Source organism: Emys orbicularis, chromosome 7, assembly GCF_028017835.1.
Source record: "Emys orbicularis isolate rEmyOrb1 chromosome 7, rEmyOrb1.hap1, whole genome shotgun sequence".
Taxonomy (NCBI): domain Eukaryota; kingdom Metazoa; phylum Chordata; order Testudines; family Emydidae; genus Emys; species Emys orbicularis.
This window is the reverse complement of record NC_088689.1, coordinates 18,823,685-18,847,860: the sequence shown is the minus strand read 5'-3', so window position 1 is coordinate 18,847,860 and position 24,176 is coordinate 18,823,685. Positions and strand designations below refer to the sequence as shown.

Genomic DNA, 24,176 nt, shown 5'->3' with positions numbered 1-24,176 from the left:
CAGCGGGCCGAGCGGCTCAACCCACTGCCGGTCTGGGGTTCCGTCCGCTGGCTCCTGCCAGCCAGGGTCCCAGCTGCTGGCCCCACTCAGCCCGCTGCCGGTCTGGGGTTCTGGCTGCTGGTCCCTTGCCAACTGGGGTCCCAGCCGCCGGCCCCGCTCAGACCACTGCCAACCTGGTGCTCAGGGTGGGGGGTGGGGATGTGGGGAGTGCAGGAGTCAGGGCATGGGATGTGGGGGGGCTGGGTATGTGTGGAGGATGCAGGAATCAGGGATGGGGTCGTGGAGGGGGTGCAGGGGTCAGGGCAGAGGGCTCCCAGCCCCCTGCCTGACTCACGGCAGGGGGCTGGAGGGATATGCCCCACTCCTACCCCGCTTCCCCCTGCCTCTTCTCTGCCTCCTTACCGGTCTGAGCAGCGAGGGCGCTGGGGCTGCTCTTCTCCTTTCCCTCGCAAGGGCTATCGGTGGCAGGGAGGGAGAGGAGGCGGGGCTTGACGCAGCACGCTGGGGGAAGAGGCGGGGAAGGGGGAAGCTTGGCTGCCGGCGCAGCCTGCCGTACAGCACCAGCCGGCAGGACCAAGCTTGCTTCTGCCCCCTGCCCCTGCCAGAGAGAGTGGTAGGCGGGGGGCGGAGAAGAGCGGGCTGGGTCGGGCAGGATTTTTAATGGCACGCTGCTGCCTGCTAGGGTCCCACTCAGCCCACTGCCGGGGTTCGGCAGCGGGCTGAGTGGGACCCCGGTAGGCAGCAGCGTGCCATTAAAAATCGGCTTGCGTGCCGTCTTTGGCACGCGTGCCATAGGTTGCCGACCCCTGGTCTATTCAGTCTAGGCTATGGTATAAAAATTCTTCACTTAAACCCACCTTCTGTTGTTGTAATGTAAAACAGTTGGCAATAGAAGGTAATATCAGATTTACTGAGTGAAAAGCAGTTCTTTCTGAAGAACTTGTTGTCCAGTGAAAAACATGACAAGATGGATAATTAAGTTGAACATTGTGGAATTCAAGATTAAAGGGAACTAGATGGTAAAGAAAATGGCATGCCAAAGTTAGTTGTGCAATACATTTTAAATTAGAAGATGATTTTCTTTTAGTTTGAAGAACCAGTCTCTGGCTTTAGATACTCGCCTAATCTGCATACTAGACTGCCTGTACAAACCCACAACAACAATAAATTATATCCCTACAGCCAACCACCCTGACCTGCCCTCTCCCTATTGAGCTGAGAAAAAAGATAAGCTCTGAAGATTCTTCTGCAACAAATACTTTACAGTTTGAGATTCTCCACTAGTTACTCTGAATACTCTAAATTACTGTAAACATTAAACCTCTCAATACCTGTCTGAGAACAGTATTGTACCAATTTTAAACATAGAAAAACCGAGAAAGGGAATTTCTCTGGCCAAAGTCACATAACAAATCACTTTTGGTACTTGGAATAGAAGTCAGGATTCCTGACTTCACAAACTAGTACTCCATCTATGTAAAAATACATTTCATTTTTCTGAAAACTTGGAATGCCCAAATATTGCACAAGGGGGGAGGAGGAATAGCTCAGTAGTTTGAACAGTGGCCTGCTAAACCCAGGGTTGTGAGTTCAATCCTTGAGGGGGCCATTTAGGGACCGGGGGTAAAAATCTGTCTGGGGATTGGTCCTGCTTTGAGCAGGGGTTGGACTAGATGACCTCCTGAGGTCCCTTCCAACTCTATGATTCTATGAAAGGAAAACCATGTATTTGTGTGTGTGTGTATATATGTATGTGTATATATATATATGTATGTGTGTGTATGTGTGTATGTATATGTATATATATATATATATATATATATATATATATGTATATATATATATATGTATATGCTTCTAGAAGTTAGAGTAAGCAGATAGTATCCCATATTGCGTTTGTACAAGAGTTGTTTAAGCATAATCTTCAATTATCTTCAGATATGTGATAGGATGGTTCTAGAAACAATCATATGCTGACCTATATGTACTTCTGATCTTTGTTTTTGGCTGCTAAATTATGTTCTTTCATTTAAAAAAGAATCGTGTTCCTTCCATCAGAGATTTTGAGTGTCTTTCTAAAGGATGCAAGAAGTGCATAAAAGGGGTATGTGAGCTCTTTAAGTTATACACAGTCTCCATTTTAAAATCAGATTTAAAAATTGAATTTTTGGGGGATGTGGGTGGAAGGGAGTGAAAGTGAGACCATTTGTACTGTGTTTAAAGGATGTTGAGATGTCTCTTTACATCAGCAGGATTCCCATGGACAGTTAGTGCACAGCAGGCTATTGTGGGGTAGTTGCTCACCCCAACTTTTCATGAATTAAATGTTTGTGTAGACAAGCCCCCAACTTGTATTTGGCAGTGTGGGATGTGGAGTTTTTCTAATACTGCTGTATATATCTGGACATGAGATCTTGGTCTCTCCTTTAGCATAGAAGAAATGTGCAATTCTGTATCATTTGGTAGGTGTGGAGCGATTGTGGAACCATCAACATTGAATGTTTTCTGTATGTTGTTACCTTTCTGATATTGAGGTATGTCTTTGTCCTCTTGCGCTGTCTTTTTTTTTTTTTTAAGAATAAGAAGAGCGTCCATATTTTACGGTAATACTGTTGTAGAATCTATACCCACTCTCCCATCGCTTAGTTAAATACTGTCTCAAGGTATTTCAGTGCTCATGGTTTTAAAGGATAGTGATTTTAACTGTAGCAACAGCACAACGTGGACTGCTTAGCCTCTTCAGAAGTTACAGAATTGTCTTGTTGATCAATTTTGTTATGAGCATGGGACAGGATTGGTCTATATTGTGTTCTTCCCCTCTCCTCACACTTTTCTTCCAATAACCATATTCTGAAAGTAATATATTAAATGAAGAGCCATGAACAAAATCTTGTCCTGCATTGCAGTTAGTTCTGGGTTGATCTGGGACCATATTCAAAACATTCTTGTCATAAAACCATAAATTATATCCTCCGAAATCCTGACAATTTGTAGTAAAGCAAAAAGTGTTACTAGAGTTTAAGTATTGTACTCTAATATTATGTATGAGAGCACATTGCCAAGATTGTTTTCCTGTTGTTTTTTGAACCCTACAAAGCAGAATACTCATCTTCAAACTTTGCTTCACGGAACCTTCACTTTTCCTTGAAAATAATTTTACAATGGAAACCCTTGGTAACATACAGAGAGCATTTTAAAATGCAAATAGTATATCGGAACCGTGTAGCAGTCTTATTGACTGTAAGGTATACACAACTTGTTAGTAACATACATAGTGTAACACCAAGGTTACATATTTAAACCCAAAAGGCAGAGAGTACGAAGTAATAATTAAGGTTCTCATAGTAATAGTAAACCATATTGTGCAATATATTCATGTATGCATTTAACAACCTAGTTAGCAAGACTCTTTGGTAAATAGATGCATGAGTCAATGTTGGACCTGCATCCAGCCTTCCTCTAGGGGAAATGTATATGTGTTTGATAACATGTGGGAATCTGAGACTATGGCTACACTGCCTCTAACTCAGGGGTTCTCAAACTGGGGGTCGGGACCCCTCAGGGGGTCCTGAGGTTATTACATGGGGGTCGCGAGCTGTCAGCCTCCACCCAAGCCCTGCTTTGCATCTAGCATTTTTAATGGTGTTAAATATATAAAAACATTTTTTTAATTTATAAGGGTGGGGGTCGCACTCAGAGGCTTGCAGTGTGAAAGGGGTCACCAGTACAAAAGTTTGAGAACCACTGCTCTAACTGTATTAATGAAAACAAGGTACCTTTTAGTTCTGCGCTCAGTGTCCACACAGGGGAGTTACAGAACAGCCCTTTGGTGCACACTGCTGTTTATTCCCATGTAGTCTGAACAATGGGGCACTGTAGACAAGCCTTGAGAGGAGCTCCTCAGAGTCCTACTTCTGAATATTTTTGACTTTTCCAAAATGGGAGAAGCAGAAAATGTCCCCAAATTAGTTTTAAGAATAATAATAAAAAAAACTCAAACCTACACATTTAGACAGAATTGTTATATGAATATAGCACTATGTGCTATGCTACATGATTACACTATTGAAGCCTTGAGTCAGTTTGTATCATTGAAATTGGTAATCTATACCAGCAACTGATCAGAAGAGAGCTATGTTGTTTTTTTTCCCCATCTGAACAACAAGATTACAGGTGAGGTTCTTGTTATACAAAAATGGGTTTGTTCCAATAATCACAAAGCAGATATGGAGGGGTAAATCTCTTTCCAGCAACTCTGCAAAACTAACATAACATCATTAATTCAAGGATGTGCTCCTATATCATAGCTTTTTCTGACACATTCTTTGATCCCTATAGGACCTATTAAATCTAGAAGGTGGCTTTAATAATTAAGGTTAGATCCTTTATATATTGCACAAGAATCGTTACATGTATTCAGATCCTTCATAGCTATTTGTTTTATTTAACAATGCATGGTGTTAAGATAAGATTGCACACTTTCTTTCTTTGAAGGGAAAAGAGTCAAAACAGACTGTTCCTGCTTTATTTCTTGCTCCCCATTGCTAATAAACTAAAAACATTGCTTACAGTTCTAAGTGCTTAGTCCAACAAGAATTATCTGCAGTCTTCTGTTATACACTATACAAGACTACAAAGCTTAAATTTGGTTCTTCAGCACCCTGATCTTGCATACAATTTTTAGAAAATAAATTCTTAACAGATCAACAAGAGGATATTAATGAGTGGAAGAAATATAAAGCATTTATAAATACCATTTAAATATTTAATACCTATATTAAATGACACACACCTTTGGTGGCATGTCCCTTATATAGGTAGAAGTAGGAAAAGACTCATGGGCATATCAGGGAAAAGCATCGTTTGCAACCCTGCTTTAAATTGCACATATAACCATCTGGAAAAAAAAAAGATAATTTTGAATTCTCAGGAGATGTTTGGTACACAAAGTTTAGACTAATGATCATGACTATAGAGAGAACCATGCATTGACACCATCCTGCAAGCTATAAAGCTAACTCTGTGAAATGCATGTTTTTCAAAACAGGAATTGATTGTCCATCTTATTTGATTTTGATACTTCAAGATTTTAGGTATTCATGGAGACTTCACACTGCATTATTGTTTAATAGTGATAGAGAACATATGTAGTATGGAAGTGCAGGGTCTTCAAATTGTGTGTCCATCCCTTGTAGTGTGGAATAAGATCTCATTGTGTGTGTTGCTCTCTGCTCTCTTTTTTTCAGTGTTGTTTATACAGAAAACTTGTTTAATCACTAACTCTCCCCTTTTTTTGTTTCCCTTAGGCAGAGAATCCTCCCAGTGGTCCCGATTGTGGTTATGGTTCTTTTCACCAGCAGTATTGGCTAGATGGGAAGATAATTGCTGTGGGTGTAATTGATATTCTTCCATACTGTGTGTCCTCTGTGTACCTGTACTATGATCCTGACTATACTTTCCTATCTTTGGGAGTCTACTCTGCATTAAGGTAAGAGGAGAACATTTTTGATCTTCAGTTAGTAATAATTGATATTTGCTCTTAAATTTGAGCTTGTGTACTGTATGTCAAACCAAATCTTATAGTGGAGATATTAAGCAAGAGTTTCTTGTTTAATTTCGATGAGGGAGAAGCTTTTAGGGGGAAAATCCCTGTATGTAGTTACTCGAGATTTAGCTTAAGTTCTGAACATTCTCAATATTGTCTACTAGTGTTCAAGCAGCTATAAAATTTCCATGTAGATGGAAAATATAGAATTAAATTTAGAAGAGGGAAGACAATATTGAAATTAAAGTTTTTTTTTTTTTTATTTGCTTCATATTTTTATTTGGATTAGGAAATGGAGTTTTTAAATGAAGGTTTTTATTTTTTTATTAATCAAGCTTTATATCACAATAGACTAGATTCTGCCATTCTTAGGCCAGGTCTACACTACAGACTTTTATTGGTATAACTACATTGCTCAAGGGTGCGCAAAATTCACACCCCTGAGCAACATAGTTATGCCACCCTTAACCCCCTGTGTAGATTGCGCTATGTCGGTGGGAGAGCTTCTCCTGTTGACATAGCTACAGCCTCTCACGGAGGTAGATTAACTATGCTAATGGGAGAAGCTCTCCCATTGGTGTAAGAGCATCTTCACTTACGTTCTTTAAGTGCAGACCTGCTCTTACTCATGTGAAAGTAGTCTTTCACTCCTCAGGTAGTCCCATTGATTTCAGTGTTTACTATATCTCTGAATTTCAGCAAATAAACTGTTTGCCAAAAAATGCATTTTTCAGCTGAACAAAACTCAAAAATTTGATACAAATTCAACAAATAGTTTAGGACAAACAAATTTTTGTCAGGACTGAGATACTGTCCACAAAACAAGAAGAGATGAGTGAGGAGGAGGAAGTGGGGTGATGGTGCTCTCCTTATAACTTTTAGCCTAGTGGTTAGGCCACGCAAGTGGGATGTGGGAGACCCCAGTTCAATTCCTCACTCTGCCTGATGTGGAGAAGGTATCAGAACTTTTCTCCCACACTGCAGGAGAGTGGCCTAGCCACTGGGCCATGGGATACTCTGGTGTGGGGGTGTCAATCTGTCCTGTTGAAGCAGTTTATAAATAGCTTTAAATAGTCAATGGAGCTGGGACTTGAACTTGGGTCTCCCACATCCTATGTGAGTGCCCTAACTACCAGGCGCTAAAGTTATTGTGTCCCTCTGGCCCAATGGCTATTCATCGTTGTTCATAGTGGCAATTCATAATGACCACCGCCATCTCCTCCTCCTATTGTGTTAATCTATCCCTTTAAAAATGCTTGAAACAAAATGTTTTGGAGAGAGTGAAACATGTTTTGTCTGACCTGGAATGGATTTTTTCAATTTGCTGAAATGTTTTCAATTTTTGGTTTTGTTTAATTTGAATCAAAATTATATTGTTCCGTTATCTTCTGGAAGGGCCAGAGAACTGAAAAGTCAGTTATTCACTCAGCTCTGGTGTTTACTATCTTCAGTGGGGCTAATTGATGAGTTAAGGACCTGCTGCACATGAATAAGGACGACAGAATCTGTACTCAAGGAAAAATATATCCATTTTATTGTGGACATTTAATAAAAAAAAAAAATTCAGCAAGAAAGCTATTACTGATTGTGAAATGAAAATTATAGAATGTTAGATACATACATTAATATACAATTACCATGACATTTGTTTAGTTTTTTTATTTTCTCTGTCAAAATTTAAGAAAGGAAGAGCATCTATCCAGAACATTGGCTTTTATGATTAATAAATAATTACCTAAAATTGGTTAAAGAAAAGCCCTGACCACAAATATATGATACCTCAATAATCTGAAGTCTGTGAAATTGAAGAAAATGTCTGGGCTACCAAATGAATGCTAAATTTTCTTTAAAGATCAGTGCTTTCTGGTTAGCTGGTTAGTATAATTCACTTTAAGTATTAATTGAATTAAAATAGCAGTTCAATATTTTAAAGCATATTAGTTATTAACTTTTCTTACAACATACTTCATTGAGATATACCATTAAGGAGAGGAGACAAGACAAAATGCTGATTTAAATGAGACCAATGTCACTTTTATTGATTACCTCAATTTATTTAATGTAGTTAATTGTGGTACTGAACACCAAGGCCCCCATCTTGTAGCCTTAAATATGTGCTTTACTTTAAGCATGAGTCATTCAGTTGAGTTCCCTTAAGAATTTAAGGACTACTTAAAGTTAAGCAAGTGTGTACATCTAGTAGGAATAGGGTGAAAACCTTTTACCAGTAGATTATGTTCAAATATTTAATTGAACACTGCCAACTTGAAATGTAATCATCTATTAACTGAGTCTGCTTACCACTGAGTGCCCCCTCCTGGCCAAATGTGGCATCATAGTTCCTTGTTGAGCTAGCCCCCCCCGCCAACGATCGCTCTGGTGTGGCAGTTTCTCTGCTTGCTGGTAACTCATCCAATAACTCAGCCCTCTGGCTAGGTCACAGTCTTTGATCCACCCCTTCTGGGGTCACAGTTATCCAAATTAAAAATCCCCCAAAACATCTTAACATAAAACATTCAGCGTCTTCCCTGCTTGATCAGAATTTCTCCCAGGCCTACCTGCCTGCCTGGAGAGCTTTTCCCCAACTGACTCAGGGCCCTGCAAGAGCCTTCTTGCTCTTTGTACTCTTTACAGGTACAGTGGCTTTTTCCTCGTCTTCGCCCCTTTCACTTCCATGTCCTGCTCTGAGCTTCCTGCTTTTATAGGAACCTCCTTCCCCCTCTTTATCACTACTGAAGCCTGGCTTCTTTTATATAGGAATCATCTGATTCCTCTTAGGTGGGGCTCATCCTGTAATTAGGGTTGGCTTAGCCCCTGGCTCTCCTGCCCATGGGATAAGGCACCATGTTACAAATCCCCACTCCAACTTTCAGTGGAGGTCAGATGGGGCTCCATTATCTACACTTTATCTCTATAAGTGATCTAATTCAAAACAAAATATGGCTTTAACTATCATATTTTTGCTGGCAACTGTCTCCATCTATTTAAACTAAAATCTCAGATTTTTCTGTTATCTGCTTGTAAATGTGCAGCTGTCAATTCAAGCTCAACCAGGACCAAAACTGATCTCAAAACTGATCAAAACCACCCCCATCTCATTCTTTTAGGGTGCCTCCATCTGAATGGAAGACCATCGCATTTAGGTTAACAACTTATAATTGTTCCTGTCACACCTCCCCTGACCTAGTCTGGGCGGTACATGACACACACCCAGTTAGCAAATGGCTGCTACAGTATACACTGATGCATTCAGTGATACAGTAATTTTATAAACCTCAACTCAGAAGTTATAAGTTTTACATAAAGAACTTTCCCAAACTGTCAACATTATTTAAGCAGAGACCATTACTAGACTCATTGAATACTTCATCAGCCCAAATTATATTGCATAAAGTTAGGCACCTAAATAAACGGTGCCTGAATTTTTCAAAGTTGCTGAACACATGAAAGAGTGCTGTATGTAAAGACTGTTTTTATGTATTTTTGTATGTATCACATTGCTTTGTTTAACAATAGATTGACATAGACTGTGCAGGTGAATGTTTGGAATGATTTAAATTTCCTACATAATAAATTCTAAACTTTATGTAGGCACAACACACTCATGGCTCAACAAGCTAAGAGGCCAGTTTATAAATCGTGCTGCATTTGAGGCAGTAAAGCTGAATTTCCAACAGTATTAGAAGGTGCCAACATAGTGTTACTCTTCTTACACACACACACACACGCGCGCGCGCGCACACACACACACACACACACACACACGGTTAGAGAGAATTTAGGAAATCGCAAAGGAACATGATATTATAAAACCTGTTACCAATTTTACTCTGAGGAGATTGGAACTACATTAGTTTTGTCACTTCAACTATATGCTGTTGAGAATTTATGTTGCTGAGTGTGTAGAAAGGAAGAGATTTGAAGTTGACTAAGTAATGTAGAAACACAAGCAAAGAACAAGGAGAGGAGTCGGAAGTTACTAGTAAGATATCAGCATTAATGATTTTCACTACATGATATAAACTGATCAAAAATACACTGAGAATTGCATTATTCCCATTCCCAGAATGAAATTCACCCTCTTTTGAATACTACCTAATGTCATGAAAATTAACACTTCACAGTAATCTAAATTTTTTGACAGAACAAATATATTTCAAGTTCTAGTTGAACTATTTTATGTAGCATTGAAATACGAGTTAAAAGTTTTACGTTAGTTTATTTAATGTGTACACAGTAGGGGCATATAGCTCACAAGTATATTGTACTTTTACTAAGTGTGTATATTTTTTAAAAGGTCATACGTTGATGTTTTATAAAAGGTAGTTAAAGGGCACCATTATCCCTTTTATATGTACTGTATATGGACTGCACAGTTCTTAGCAGTTGTTTAGTGGGCCCAAAGTAGTCTGAATGGAAATATTAACATTGCTTAAGTCGCATTGTAATTACTTTTAAGAGGTTTTGTTTTGCCTATAGTATTCATACTAATCTCTTAAATGCCCTTTTATTTGGCTGGATTTTAAACATGCGCAGAAATTGGTTTCTGTCTTGGAGAGTGGCTGCCCTGTATCACCCCCTGCTGGCCTTGTGTTGCACTGTAGTCACGCCCTACCTCGGTTTCTCACCTCACGGTGGGTCTTCTTGGCTCTTTATGCTCTAGTCAGTTCTAGAGAAGTGTCTTAATCCTCCAACCAAGTCACAAAACAAGAAACTAAAGAGTGCCAACAAACAACAAGGTGGTTCTGCCCTTTGTGGCTTCTCTTCAGTCCCTTTCTGGGCCCTTTTCCCAGTCCCTGTCTGGATTGCCCTTGTCTTTTTCTGCTCTGAGTTATAGTGCTGGCCCACAAGCCGTTCCCTCTGGAATTACGCTTTCCCTTCAAGGGGCTGGCTCAGGACCTTATATGAGAGCCTACTTGCTCTCTGTGGTTCCAAGTGCCAGACTCTACTCACCCATTTTCTAAGGCCCAAGTGTTGCTAATTAGCTGCCACCCAGCCACTTAGATAATTAACTACTCATGGGTGGTACTGGGTTAGCTCATTCTCCTTAGCGGAGCCTATGACAGGTACACTGCTCCTTGTCTCATCTGAAAGGACCAGCCCTCTGCAACCATGTCCAACAGTTTTCTATTTGAATTGAATATATGCGTAGGTATAGAGTCCATTTAATAAAACACTTGAAGCACTTAGTTTCCATTACATGTAAGCATCATGTAATTTTTAAAAAGTTAAACATATTAGGATCTCAATATCTCGCAATATCCCCATTAGTAATTGGGGGGAGGGATAGCTCAGTGGTTTGAGCATTGGCCTGCTAAACCTAGGGTTGAGAGATCAATCCTTGAGGGGAGGCCATTTAGGGATCTGGGGAAAAAATCTGTCTGGGGATTGGTCCTGCTTTGAGCCGGGGGTTGGACTGGATGACCTCCTGAGGTCCCTTCCAACCCTGAAAATTCTGTGATTCTAAATTAAAACCAAATGTTGCTTATCCCCTTTCCTCTTCAAATACACGTGGACACACAGATCCATTAGACACTGAGAGTGGTGAGCTTCCATCCAAGTTTCAGTCAGATGCATATTTAAACTTCCAAGTTACAAATGTTTTAAAAAAGAGCATTATAATGGAAACACTGACAACATCTTTACTATAGCAGCAGTGCCCAGTGCCAGTGTAATAAAAAGAGAAACTTATTGTGAAGTATTGTGATGCTTTTCTCTCCTAATTTACATGAGGAAGTCATACAAACAGGCACTATATATGTGAAAAATAGCTTTCGCTGCATGAAGATGGAGATATTTGCATATAAATCGCTAGAACATACACAATAGAATAAACAAGAAGCTTCTCCTTGAAACGTGTTGATTTTAAAAATGCTCTGATGTTTGCCTGTACTGTTTTAGCCTGTCTCTATTCAATGACTGGGCCAGATTTCTATAGAACTCCAATGAGCATGAATATTAACAAGAAACCTGTTAAATGGGTGCCTTTAACCTCTTGCTATTTGAATTTCAGATCAGCCAATTGGTAGGCCAAAAATGAGGCTCTTTTGCTTGAAATGGTGTTTTGAGTTTTTGTGGTTTTGAAATAAAACTGCTTTTGAGTTTACAATTTTCATTCTTTACTTGACTAGAGTTTTGTCCTTTACTTAAGCCAAGAGTTAGGGAACTGTAATGTATTTCTTTTATAAAAAGAGTACATATATCTATGAAGACTTGCATTCAAATTTATTCCCTTTTCTTCACTTTCACAGGGAAATTGCTTTCACTAGGCAACTCCATGAAAAAGCTTCTGAGCTGTGCTATTACTATATGGGTTTCTACATTCATTCATGTCCTAAAATGAGATATAAGGTAAAAGTGTGTTTTTATTACTATATTAGCATATTTCATGCTATTTGAAATGTCTGACTGTGATCATCGTACTATTTTATAATTCTCATACTGGATTTTAACATGGATTTTGCAGGGTTACAGTCGAATGTTGGCTACTTTTTAACGTGGCTTAAGAGTTAATTTTCTTTGCAAATTTATTTGTATGTGGTATTGATTACAATTTGGCTTAACATTTCTTTCACTAGGAGAAGTTTTCAAGGATGTCAGATAGCAGTATGTCATATGATTGGTTATCTGGGTATCTCAGTTTTGCAATATGTCATGCAGTGTACTCTTGTCTTTTTTTAAAAAATCACATGTGACTGAATGTGGAAATGTTGGGCAACAACAACATACCTGCATGGGTCTTGGGTATGCTTGGGTTTCTCCCATTTCGTATTTTGTACTAGGGACAGAGGAAGTGCTGTACTGGAACAAACCAGTGGGCACCTAGTTGAGTATTGTGTCTCAGATAGTGTCCAGAAGCAGATTGCTCAGAAAAAGGTGCAAGAATCCCATAATAGAGAGTTTGGAATAACCAACCCATAAGAAGTTTCTTCTTAACCCATGTTAGTTTAGATTAGCTTATGTCCTGAAGCATGAGGGTTTTTGTCCTTTCTATTTTTGGTGCTCTCATTATCTCTATGAATGTAAGTTCTTTTTTGACTCCTACTAAACTGTTGATCTCAATTTTGTTGTATGTTTCCCCAAAAGTCTACAGAACAATGAAACGGCAAAATAAATGTGTCGTATTAATACATTTTTTTTGCTGGCTGAAACCTCTTTTTCTAGCAGCTTAAAGGAATACAGCTGAAGGTAAAAGGCTCATTGCCACTTCTTAATAGATATTGGTTCAAAAATAATGAATGTAAAGTTTGAACGCAGTCAGAGGTGCATTTATTTTGAACACTAATTGGTAGAAAGGATGCGAATAGACCTGCTGAGATTTCAGTTTCTGATATGAGGGCACTCTAATGTCTAAAAAAGCTTGTGAGCTTTCTAAGCTGTCTAATTGAAAATGAAGCAAGAGCCATCTCAATTTTGCTGTGACACATGTTCAGCATGTGTCCACGATTACTCATTTCTCCCTAGCAGACAAAACAAGCCTGGTTTTGTATAAAAAAGTGATCATCCCTTTTTCCTTTGCCAGTGTCAGTTTATCATCTGCATTCACCAGCCAAAGCAAAGAAACAGTTAAATTTGATGTAGACAAGTCAGTGAATAGCAATATACCACCTCTGTCTTCATGTCTCCTTAGAGTATCACATCAGTAGCTGAAACTATGGGTTTTAATTACTTGCCATGATTTTTGGTGTACATTAGACTTTTGGGATGACTCATGACCATTAAGGCACCAGAGTTTAACATCTCTAATCTATTATGCAATGCAACATTTGTAGAGGAATGTATTCAACTTAATAAAGTATCTGAATAAGAAGAGAGACACCTATTTATAACTGATAAGACAAACACTGTGTCTCAACTCTTTAGGATATCATTATTAAGAATCACCTGTCAGCCACTGGCAGTAACTTTACTGAACAAGGTGAACTTTGCATCCCAGGTTTGAAGAAAGCTCACATACCAGCCAACGTACTGAAGTAACCAACAAGCTATCAAACTGTAAAGACTAAATGGTGCAAATGTATGACTGACCTCCACAGCCTTTTTACAGTTACATTACTAACCACAATATAGCCTGAGTTCTAGTGAGGTAAATTCTACTGTTTGTTGTTAGTTAAAACTGACTCCAGTGAAAATTTGACCTTTTGTAGATGCTTCCAGCTTGCACGCTGTTTCTTGTTAAATTCCTACCATGGAAGTAGGGCTGATTTGATATTCTATGCCCTTTTTAGTTACTTGGAACCAAATTCTGTCCTCAGTTACACCTGAGCGACTCTTTTGACATCAATGGGGTTGCTAGAGGGTACTTGGTCCTTATTTAAACCTATATATCTCAACTTTAAATGTCCCAATTTGAAATTCTGCATTTGCAATACCAGAAAGATGTCAAAAAACAAAAAAATCCCCCCAAAAAACTATACATACACAAGACAAGTGCAATAGCAGGAGAGGAGGGAGAGTGGAGATTTATGGGAAAGGTTTCAGGTTTTTCTATTCAACAGTCACCACATATGATGTCATTGCAAACCAATTTGACATTAATTCTGTAATACCCCCCTCATTACTAAGGGTATGTCTACACTGCCGCGCTAGTTCGGCGGCTGGGGATCGAAGTTCCGGGTTCGATTTATCGCGTCTGGTGTGGACGCGATAAATCGAACCAGGAAGCGCTCGCCGTCGACTGCGGTACTCCAGCTAGACGAGAGGAGTACCGCGGAGTCGACGGGGGAGCCTGCCTGCCGCGTGTGGACCGCGTCTGAACCGCGGTAAGTTCGAAGTAAGGTATGTCGAATTCAGCTACGTTATTCACGTAGCTGAATTTGCGTACCTTACTTCGACTTGGGGGGTAAGTGTAGAGCAAGCCTAAGAGTAATACTCTGAAAACAAATCTTAAAACAAAGCATTGAAACCTCCCCTATGAAGTGAGGAGTGGTTTTATATATGACTGGTGGTGGTTTTAGGGATTAAATAATTACACAAGAAATTTCTAATTGGACATATTGGTGTTAAATTGAATACTCTGCTTAATCCCGGTTTTAATAACTCCCTTCCTCCAATGATGCCAGTCTGGAAAAATATGAAGAGATGTGACTAGAAGCTGTTCAGCTGATGTCATGGTGAGCACAATCAAATGATGGAAGAGAGAAGATGGGGGCAAGGGGGTGCTGAGAGAACCAGTCATCCTATAATCTGCTCTGCAGGGTTATACATTTTGAGACCGTTTAGAAACTGAACATAGTTCACCATGTGGCTATTCACCTATTAAGTAGTGACTTTAAAAGGGAATATATATAACAACTTGCTGCCAACTTCAGCTGAAGTTGAAGATGTTATTGCTTTTAACCAATAAAGTAAAAAAGGGTTGGGATAGGGTTTCATGGGTGACCTCCCTTCTTTCTGTGCTATGCTGCTGCAGTTGATATATGAAGTCTTTTGAGCTGGGATCCCGCCCTTGGTTTTAAAGAGAGGTGCTGCTAGCAAAGCATTTTCAATGAAGACACTTCAGTTTTGGAATTCAGACTCTCCCTGAATCATCTCATCTGCCAGAGTTCCAATCTTTTGATCTCCTAAATGGTTTGCTAAGACTACAGTTTTCCTTCGGTGTTTGGGGAAGGGGTGGCTGATGACGTGGGATGTATCAGAGTGATTATTTTATTATGATTTAGTGATGCACTTCATGTGGATGTAGAATTGAAGTCCTTGATCCTGTGTTATGATCCATGAGGGCAGACTGCTGTTGAAATAACTGGGCACTGCGTGCATGCAGCAGTCTGCCTTCATGAGTCACAATCCAGGATTGGGGCCTTAATTGGTTGTGTTCAGATTAAAAAGAGACCATATTGTGCAAAGTGCCTACTGCCCAGGTGAGCATTTTAAAACCTTTAATAAAAAATGTGGCTCAAAGCAGAGAATGTAAACTCACATTCGTAAACACCAGAACCCTATTCTGACTTGGCACTTTTATGGAATGCTGATCACTGACCATATCCCTTTTGGACATTGTTTCTATTGTTGAGACCATGTAATATTCCAACTGAAACATTTTAGAACAGAATTGTGTAGTCACTATATAATAATGACTTCCTTTTTCCTTTGTAAGTAAGTGCTGGATTGCATTGTGTGCTATATAGAGAGCAGATGGGAGGTTGCCCCATCTGTAGTTTTTATACTCATCACCATGGTAATTGGGCATCTGAAGTGAATTTTGCTCAATTAAAATTAGAGGCCTATATATTGTATATCTTTTGTGTAATATATTTTTATAGTTAATGTAAATCCTTATGCAAGAGTATCTTGGTTTGGGCAACCCTTCTTTAAGTATAGCCCGGGCTTAACCCCAATAATGTTTTTAGCAATGCTGAGCAAGTCTGTACGGACAATGAATACATTACATCTTTAATGGTAAATGTGGGCCCTTTTCATTCACGAGATGCTGTTTCCACAAATGCTCATATGATTCTTGGCACACAGTGATAAATAGTGTGTAATGCTGGTTGAAGATCAGAGGCTAGAACATAGGGAAATAGAATCCTCTGACCCTAAGTCCCATGGCACTATAACAACACTTAACTATTCTGACTTCCAGGCAAAGGGTTGAATGACTAAAGGATAATTTTTCAGCCCTGGGAATCAAGCATGTAGCTACAGTAGTTATTAAAAAGGAGTAATGTTTGACACCGCCACCTCTCAGATCTCCCATTTGACTGTAAATGTGTCTTAAAACAGTAGTTATAGCACCAATTAAATTATTGTTAAACTGGAAGTGGGGAACAGGAATGTTCAAAAACCCTGTCATATGAGTTTTTTATATTCCCATCACTTTCCAAATTTGCTTCCATAATGGGTTAATATTTATTAATTGGTGAAATAAAACCCCCATAAAGCACAAATTTAAGGATTTCTGTAAGCCAGTTAACCAATATGTTAGTGTGTGGAAAAAATACAGTGAATAAACATTAAGCAGTGATATTATTCCATTTATTTTAGGGTGGAACTAAAACTTTTTTTATGCAACCTCATGACCTTCTGGTAAAACTTTTCAGACTTACTCTGTTAAATGTGATGGTTTTTATGTTGGAAAAAGTAGTCCGCTGGAAAGTTCAAGAATGTCAGTGTTTCCACGTTCAAAAAAGCTCTCCAAGATTCATAATGCATGGTGCCTTTTTTCTTAGGCCTTTTGGAGTCTGTGACAAAGCTCCAAGCACAAAAAAGCATTTTATTTTATAGTGATGGTGGTTTCGTGATGGTGTTCCCGTGTATTTTAACAACTGTTAATATTTCCCAGTTAAAGGTCTGTGTTTACTGGTACAGTTACGAGATCAAATAACCAAATTCAGCTAACAATCACTCCAGAGAGATCCTTGGGAAGGATCCTTTCTCTCTCTCTCTCTATTGAGCCTACATTTGCTGCTTCCTGCTTTGTAATTCAGAATGGAGAACTTTGACTGGTCAGTGGCTACACGTGCTTAAACAACCTCATTCTTCCAGTCTTTTCTGACTAAAGGTCCCCAAAACAGTGTATTTTGCTTCCTTTACACTTTCTGTGACTGTTGCATCCTGGCTCTCTAGTGGTTGGTATCAAACTGCTTTTTGTTTCTGCTGTTCTGGTTTCAACAATTAGTGTGTAGTTTGCTATAAAATAGTATTGACTATAAAATAGAGTTTTATTTTATTTTGTGTTGTTTTAGACTGAGCTTGCTTGCCCTCTGAGTTTTCCCAGGGTCCTTCAATTCTAATAGTTGCATGCAAATTAATTTTAATTTTATTTCACATTGTCGCTTACTTTGGCCAATGATCTGCTTTTGCATAAACTGTGTGTTTAAGTGTTTGTAAATAAAAACTGAAGTACTTTAAAGTGTGAAACAGAGCTAATAGCTTCTTGCCATGCTATCTCTGTGTACTGTTTTAAGGACATTCTGTGATATGAAGAGGTGTTTTGACTAAACTCTTTATCCAGACTTGTATGCAGGCCAAAGTAAATGGAATTATTTCAAACAGTCTACTTCAGTATCATGACGTGGCCAGACATCAGATAGATGGAACACTAGAAAGGGCTCTGAAATGGCAGAAAAGAAACAAAAGACCAATTCATCTGTGATTAATCATTCTTAAACTAAATACCTCAGACTGACTGTGGTCATAAGCAGTGCCCCTGGAATTCGGCAGAGCTTCAGAGCCAATTTCTGTGCTGATTTTTAGGGAATTCAACATCACTTCTGCAACGGTGAAAATATGTTCAGTAGTAGTCTGCAATTTCACATCCGCAAAATCCAGAGTTGGCTGTCTAATTCCCAGGAGTCCTGGCATTTTCACAGTTCCCTGACCAGGGAATTTAGTTAACCTTTTCAGTAAACTTGGATTTGCTGCATAGACAGAAATGAAATAACCACAACACGGTACAGTCCAACAGGATGTTGCTTACAGCCTCATGCTGTTGTTACTCTGCCACTGAAGTGCTGAAAAGATTGCAAAGTACTTCACTAACTCCACACAAAATAGAGCTGGCTTTTGTACCTTAGTGATGGATTCTTTATTCAGAATCTAATCAGATATCAACCAGCCATTCTTTGTCATGTTAATACTTAGCCTGACAATGGAAAATGACAATGAGATGAGAGATTGCTTTGGAGGGAAAATAGGAGGATTTGAGACTAAGCCTGCTTAAATCTATTAAATGTTTTTAGTGAGTTTCCAGGGTTGAATGTTTTGTTGGGTTATTTGTAACAGTAAATGTACATCAAAACATACACAAATAAATAGTTACATAGTGCGATACCAGAAACATACTGCAAAATCAGTTACATTATATGATGGAATAATTAGCTCAGATCACAGGCATCTATTCTTTTTTTTTAATTGAGTATCATAGTTTATAGACTGAAAAATTGTTACCCTCTCATACAATAATCATGTCTCTCTCTCTCTCAGTGGAAAAAGAAGCAAACTCCAGCATACAATATGTTTGATTTCTCATGGGATTGGTAAAAGACAAACTAAAATTGACAGGTGCTGTAGCAGTAGAATAAACACTCCTGCTTTGTCCTTCAATGGCAAATTAGATCTCTTCCAGACTGACCGATTGCCTTCTAATAGTAGCATCAGTTATAATGAATGCAGACAATGTGTAACTACTCTGAGCTCAACCTTTGTTACAGCTGCCACCACTCTAGAAATCTGTAATATCAAGTTAAGAGAGCAAAGAAGTGTATGTCAGCCCTCCACTTGTGGAATAATAATATCCATCTTGAAATCACTGTACAAACTTGAGCTAAAACCCCCTGTGTGGTAAAGTATATCCAGTTTACAAATGAGGTATTGAACACAAAGAATGTGATTTGCAGTCATGCAGTGAGCTGGGGTTAGAATCCAGAAGTCTTGACTCCTGGTCAGCTATATAAAGACTAAACAACATTTATCTGGACAAGCATGTAAGATTCATGTAGTATGATGGGGAAGAGAGTGGGAAGGTACTTTTCTTCAGTAGACTTTTCCAGTGATTAGGATACTACTACTCTACAGTAATATCACCGGCTAAATGTCAACATTCACTTCTGTTTAGATCCCCATAGCTTGAAAGTTGTGTTCTATTTAGTGTTTTTGATTAGGGACTGGCAGTCAAGACTACTCCTGAGTTACATTAATGGTTTTGGCATTGAAACACAATGTGGTTTTTGGAAAAATCACTCAATCTGTCTGGCCAAGATTTTCAAAAGTGAGTTTGGATGCCTCAATATTTGGTTGCCCAAACTGTGACACTTTAAAAGAGCCCAATTTTTAGAATGTATTGCTCAGCATTTTCTGAAAATCAGGCACTTTTAAAAATGTCTCAGTTTGGGCACTTAAAATCACTAGTCACTTCTGAACATTTTGACTCTCATATACTGTAAAATGAGGATACCACCTATTAGCCTAGGTCTATACTACAGACCTATATTGGTATAACTTCATCACTCAGGGCATGAAAAATCCACACCCCTGAGCGACGGTTATACCGACCTAGTCCCCGTGTAGACAGTGCTATGTCAACAGGAGCAGCTCTACCATTGACATAGATAGCGCCTCTCGGAGAGGTGGATTAACTACGCCAATGGGAGAAGCTCTCCCATCGGCATAAGAGCATCTTCACTTCAGCGCTACAGCAGTGCAGTTGCATTGGTGCAGCTGCACCAATACAGCATTTTAAGTGTAGGCCCTCCCCTTAGATAGTTTACAAATTAATGTCTGTACAGTGCTTTGAAGTTTATCTATTATGACTGCTTTTGAAAGTAGGTTAAAGAGAGAATTCAAAGTGTTGCTTCCTTTTAAATGGAAATGACATAAGATGGCTTCCTGATTCCACTGTAAAAGTTGATTTTTCCTGGGCATCAGCATCTAAGCATCTAAGGGACAATTATCAATTACTGCCAATTACCCACAAGTCAAATCCAGTGTGCTTATGAGTTTTCCACTGCCCAAATAGATCCAGTAGGTCCTCTATTCAAGGTGTGGGATACTGGTCAGGTCGGTTGATAGCTATTAACCTGCTAAAGTCCACACACAATCTCCTGATTTTATGTACTTTTAGGTACCATCACAATGGGAGATGTCCAGGGGCTTTTTGATTTAGTAATCACCATATCCAGAATGTTTCCCACTTCCTCCTGAATTTTCTTCTGCATTTCTCCTTTAGCACGATATGCTTGCTAGGAGCAGGGGGAAGCCCTGTAGTTTCAATGGAAAGTACAATCTTGTCAGTTAAACCTGGCCGGTTAGAAAATACCTGCCTGTGGTTTTGCAAAAGGTCTAACATCTGCTTTTGGGTGGGGTTCACACCCTCCCAGATCTCAATGCTCTCCAGAGGAACTTGTTCCTTATTCTCCCTGACAATATCAATTAAGGGGACAGTAAACGTTCCCTCATCAGCGCAACAGATCAGATTCACTGCCATCTTCCGTTCATCTATTGACATACTATTTGCACAGCTTCCCTGTCATGGGGTTTCCTTACATAATAAGTGACCTCATTCTTTCTATCACCTCAAAAGGTTCTCCCAACACTCTTATATTTTGTTCTTCACTGGAGTCAACGCTAATACCAAATCACCTATTCCAAACACTTCTATGTGTGAATAACAAATAAAGGAGTAACATCCCATTCATTCTGACAAGATTTCTTTGGGGAAACCTACTCTGCTGAAAAAGGTGAATATGACAGTAGCCACCATCTCAGCTTCTACATTAGGTAGAGCTGTGGCTTCTGGGTAGCTGATGGCAGAATCCACCAAAACAAGTATATATTTCTTTCCATTCCTGGAAGGTTTAGTGAGAGGCCCTACAATATCTATAGACACTCTGCGAACACCTCCTTGATGCTGGCAATGACTGCAAAGACACTTGCTGGGTCCCTTTACTCTCTTACACTTCTGACACCCATTTTTTCATGTTCTCTGTGTGTATATAATCTTCCTACTGTATTTTCCACTGCATGCATCCGTTGAAGTGGGTTTTAGCCCACGAAAGCTTATGCCCAAATACATTTGTTAGTCTCTAAGGTGCCACAAGTACTCCTCACCTCCTTTGGACTCCCACTTAATTTCAGAGCAAACTCTGGCAAAGCAGTGGAATTTTCAAATCCCTCATCTGACAAAGGGCTGTGGGTATTTCCCCTCCCCAGCCCTTCCTGCTGTCCACGGACAAAGCAGGTGAGTTAGTGCCATATTCTTTCTGGCTGTGACTAATTACATTAAGCTGGTTAGCCATAGTTAAAGTATTATTGCCTATTAAAATATCAGCAGGAAGAGGATTTCTGATGCCCACAATAACATCTCCTTTAAAATCCTCCCACTCAAGGTGGACATTATCCAGTGGTGCAATTATAGAAAATTCTGCCAAACTTTATATATTTAAATTCTTATCGGGGAGTTTGTCTTCCTCCCTTACCAAATTTTCCTAGACCAACGTGATTTGGGACACTGTAAGGGCTGAAGGGACACAATCTATGCCATTTACCTTAGCATTTTTAATAAATTCTTCACTACCTTCCCAAGACTCAGTCCTAATATAGTTCACTGGGCCTTTCACCTCCCCTTCTGCTGTCTCTGGGTCGATGGTAGGGGCACTCACCTTGGGGATTGTGGGTGTGGACTGTGGGATGACTACATTTTGGACAATTTGGTTTTATATGCCTGGAAGCCCCACAGTGATGTCAGACTATCTGCCTTTCTTTAGGGCAGAGGGTTTTAAAACCTGGCCTCCGTTGGGGTTTTTTATGAAAGTTGAGGTTAGGTTTATTCCCAGACCCTCCCTCTTAACCTGGGGGGATGGGGATTTCCCTTCCTCTGAGATTTGCATCCCTGTGAGCCCTTGATTCAATAGTTTCATCAGGAATTGCTGCAGCTTCCAAAACTGAAAGTTTTTTTTTGTCAAGATGGCTACCGTCACCTCATCTGTAACTACTCATAACAATTTTTCATAATCACCTTCTGCCCCTACCCCATCATCCATTGTCTGATAAAATTACACATTTTATGCACGTATTCAACATGAGTGATATTGTTAAGATTTCTATGCTTCAGTCGATAGGATTCAGGGGTAATCTTAAATCTTTTCAATAAATTTTCTTTAAATTTCTTCTATACCATAGCATCACTCTCCTCCATATCATTAACTGGGAAGATGACAATAGTTTTTAATCTGGTGAAGAGGATGGGCATCCCTTTATCTTTTGGAATCTTGTTATACCACGCAGTTTCTCACAGGTGGACAGAAACTCTTCTACACAGTCTCTATAAATTTGAGCAGACTGTTTCTCCCACTTCCCAGTGTTGTGCGGGGGTGTACTCACGGGCTGAGGAAACTCCTTTTGCTGCTCCAGTACTTCGAGCAGCAGTGTGCGAACTTCCATCTGTTTCCAGTGTGCCCTCTCCTCAGCTTCAGCATTGGTTTTGGCTGCCACTATATGTTCGATGCGTCTTTGGTGGGCTCTCTCCTCAGCCTGCTTGTTGGCTTTGACTGTTGCTTGGATTGCCTCAGTCTCCCTGATCCGCAGCTCCGCCATCATTCTCTCATGCTCATGTTCTTCCTGGGCTGACGGTTGTTGCAAGTGGACCAGTTCCCCTGCAGTGTCTGGGGCCGGAGAGTGTGTGGATGCCTGGTCAGAACTTATGAGCAAAGCTCTCAATATCTGATCTGGGGCTCTCTTTTTATGGGTTATTCCCCTCTCCTTACATAACTTTTCAAGGTCTTTTGTCTCAAGACCATCATATGATTGTGGTCCACTCGTGTCTATTCATTTAACCTTTTAAAAACTCTCAATATCAAGTTTAAACTTTTAACAGCGCTGGGTTATGATCTATAAATCCAGCAGACTTGTGGGCATGTGAATCCTGCTGAATATGCCAAATATCACACTGTCTGGAATGGCTCATGACAATGATTGCCAACCTTAGGGCAGACCGTCAAAAAGCAGAGCAGAAACCCCAAACTGGTGGTATGTTCTATAATTAGATTTCACCAACACAGTTACAAAGTGTTAACTCCTAAAGCACTATAACAATCTTACCATTGAGTCACAGACAGTCCCCTTGGGCATTCCAGTCTATCTTGCCACCCATTGAACACCATTAAATTAGGCCTCAAGAAAGGCTGGGAGTGGATGAGTCACTACAAGAACTAAAAAAAACTAATTTCCCCATGCTAATTTGCCCTACTGTTACTCACACCTTCTTGTTAACTGTTTGAAATGAGCCACCCTGATTACCACTACAAAAGTGATTTTTCATCCTGTTGATAATAGCCCACTTTAATTGATTTGTCTCAACCCCGCACTAGATAAGGCAACTCCCATCTTTTCATGTACTGCTATATATATCTTCCTACTGTATTTTCCACTCTATGCATCTGATGAAGTGGGTTTTAGGTTTCCCACGAAAGCTTATGCCCAAATACCTTTGTTAGTCTATAAGGCGCCACAAGTACTCCTCGTTGTTTCCTCTTTGTGAGTCAGGATGATCCCTCTTCGTGGCTTGGCCTGCCGGCCAAGTAACTATAGTGTTTCCCTTCCGGGGAATCAAAGTCTCACTGGACTGGTTGAGCGGGTATCATTCCTGGCAGTCCTCCAACTCAAAGTTATGCCACTTCCCCAGTGGCTGTTAGGGGAACCCAAACCCACCCACCCACTATTCTGGGTTCCAGTTCAGAGATACTTAAATCAGTGGCCAACGTCTGTGCTGTCCCAAATCTTGCTACCGTTTCCTGGAGCCCTTTTCTGCCATATCATTCTTCTGGGTATACCCTTTCTTCAGGGATGGGATCCCAGGGCTTCTGTTCTTATCCTGGGTCTCCTTTCCCTCTCTAAGCCACAAGAGTGACTACAGGCTTCCAGAGTGTAGCCACCTTCTGCCCTCATTTCCTGGTGTTATACTAGCCCCACCTGTTCCTGCCCAGCTGGGCTCCATCCTTAATCGGTGTTTGTCAAGCCTAATTCTCTCTCAGGTGTGAATTATCGGTTACTTATCCCCCTCTGAAGCACAGGCTATTGAGAGGTGAACACTCCATCAAATGGGGTTTCAACCCTTCCAGATCAAGCAAATATAGAATTTCATGCAAGATTTCCAACTTGTTTTCTGATCCATGAAGGTTCATATAGGGATCTGAAC

The 24,176-nt window shown here is 39.9% G+C and overlaps 1 protein-coding gene across 3 annotated transcripts in view; it reads left to right on the top strand.

Annotated features, from left to right (window-relative positions):
• The window catches only part of ATE1 (arginyltransferase 1), a 153,934-nt gene that overhangs the window by 67,462 nt on the left and 62,296 nt on the right, over positions 1–24,176 (top strand). For all 3 annotated transcript variants that reach the window (XM_065407279.1, XM_065407277.1, XM_065407278.1), the window contains exons 9-10: positions 5,307–5,488; positions 11,797–11,896. In XM_065407279.1, coding sequence (XP_065263351.1) covers positions 5,307–5,488; positions 11,797–11,896 — 282 coding nt within the window. The remainder of the gene's footprint in view (positions 1–5,306; positions 5,489–11,796; positions 11,897–24,176) is intronic.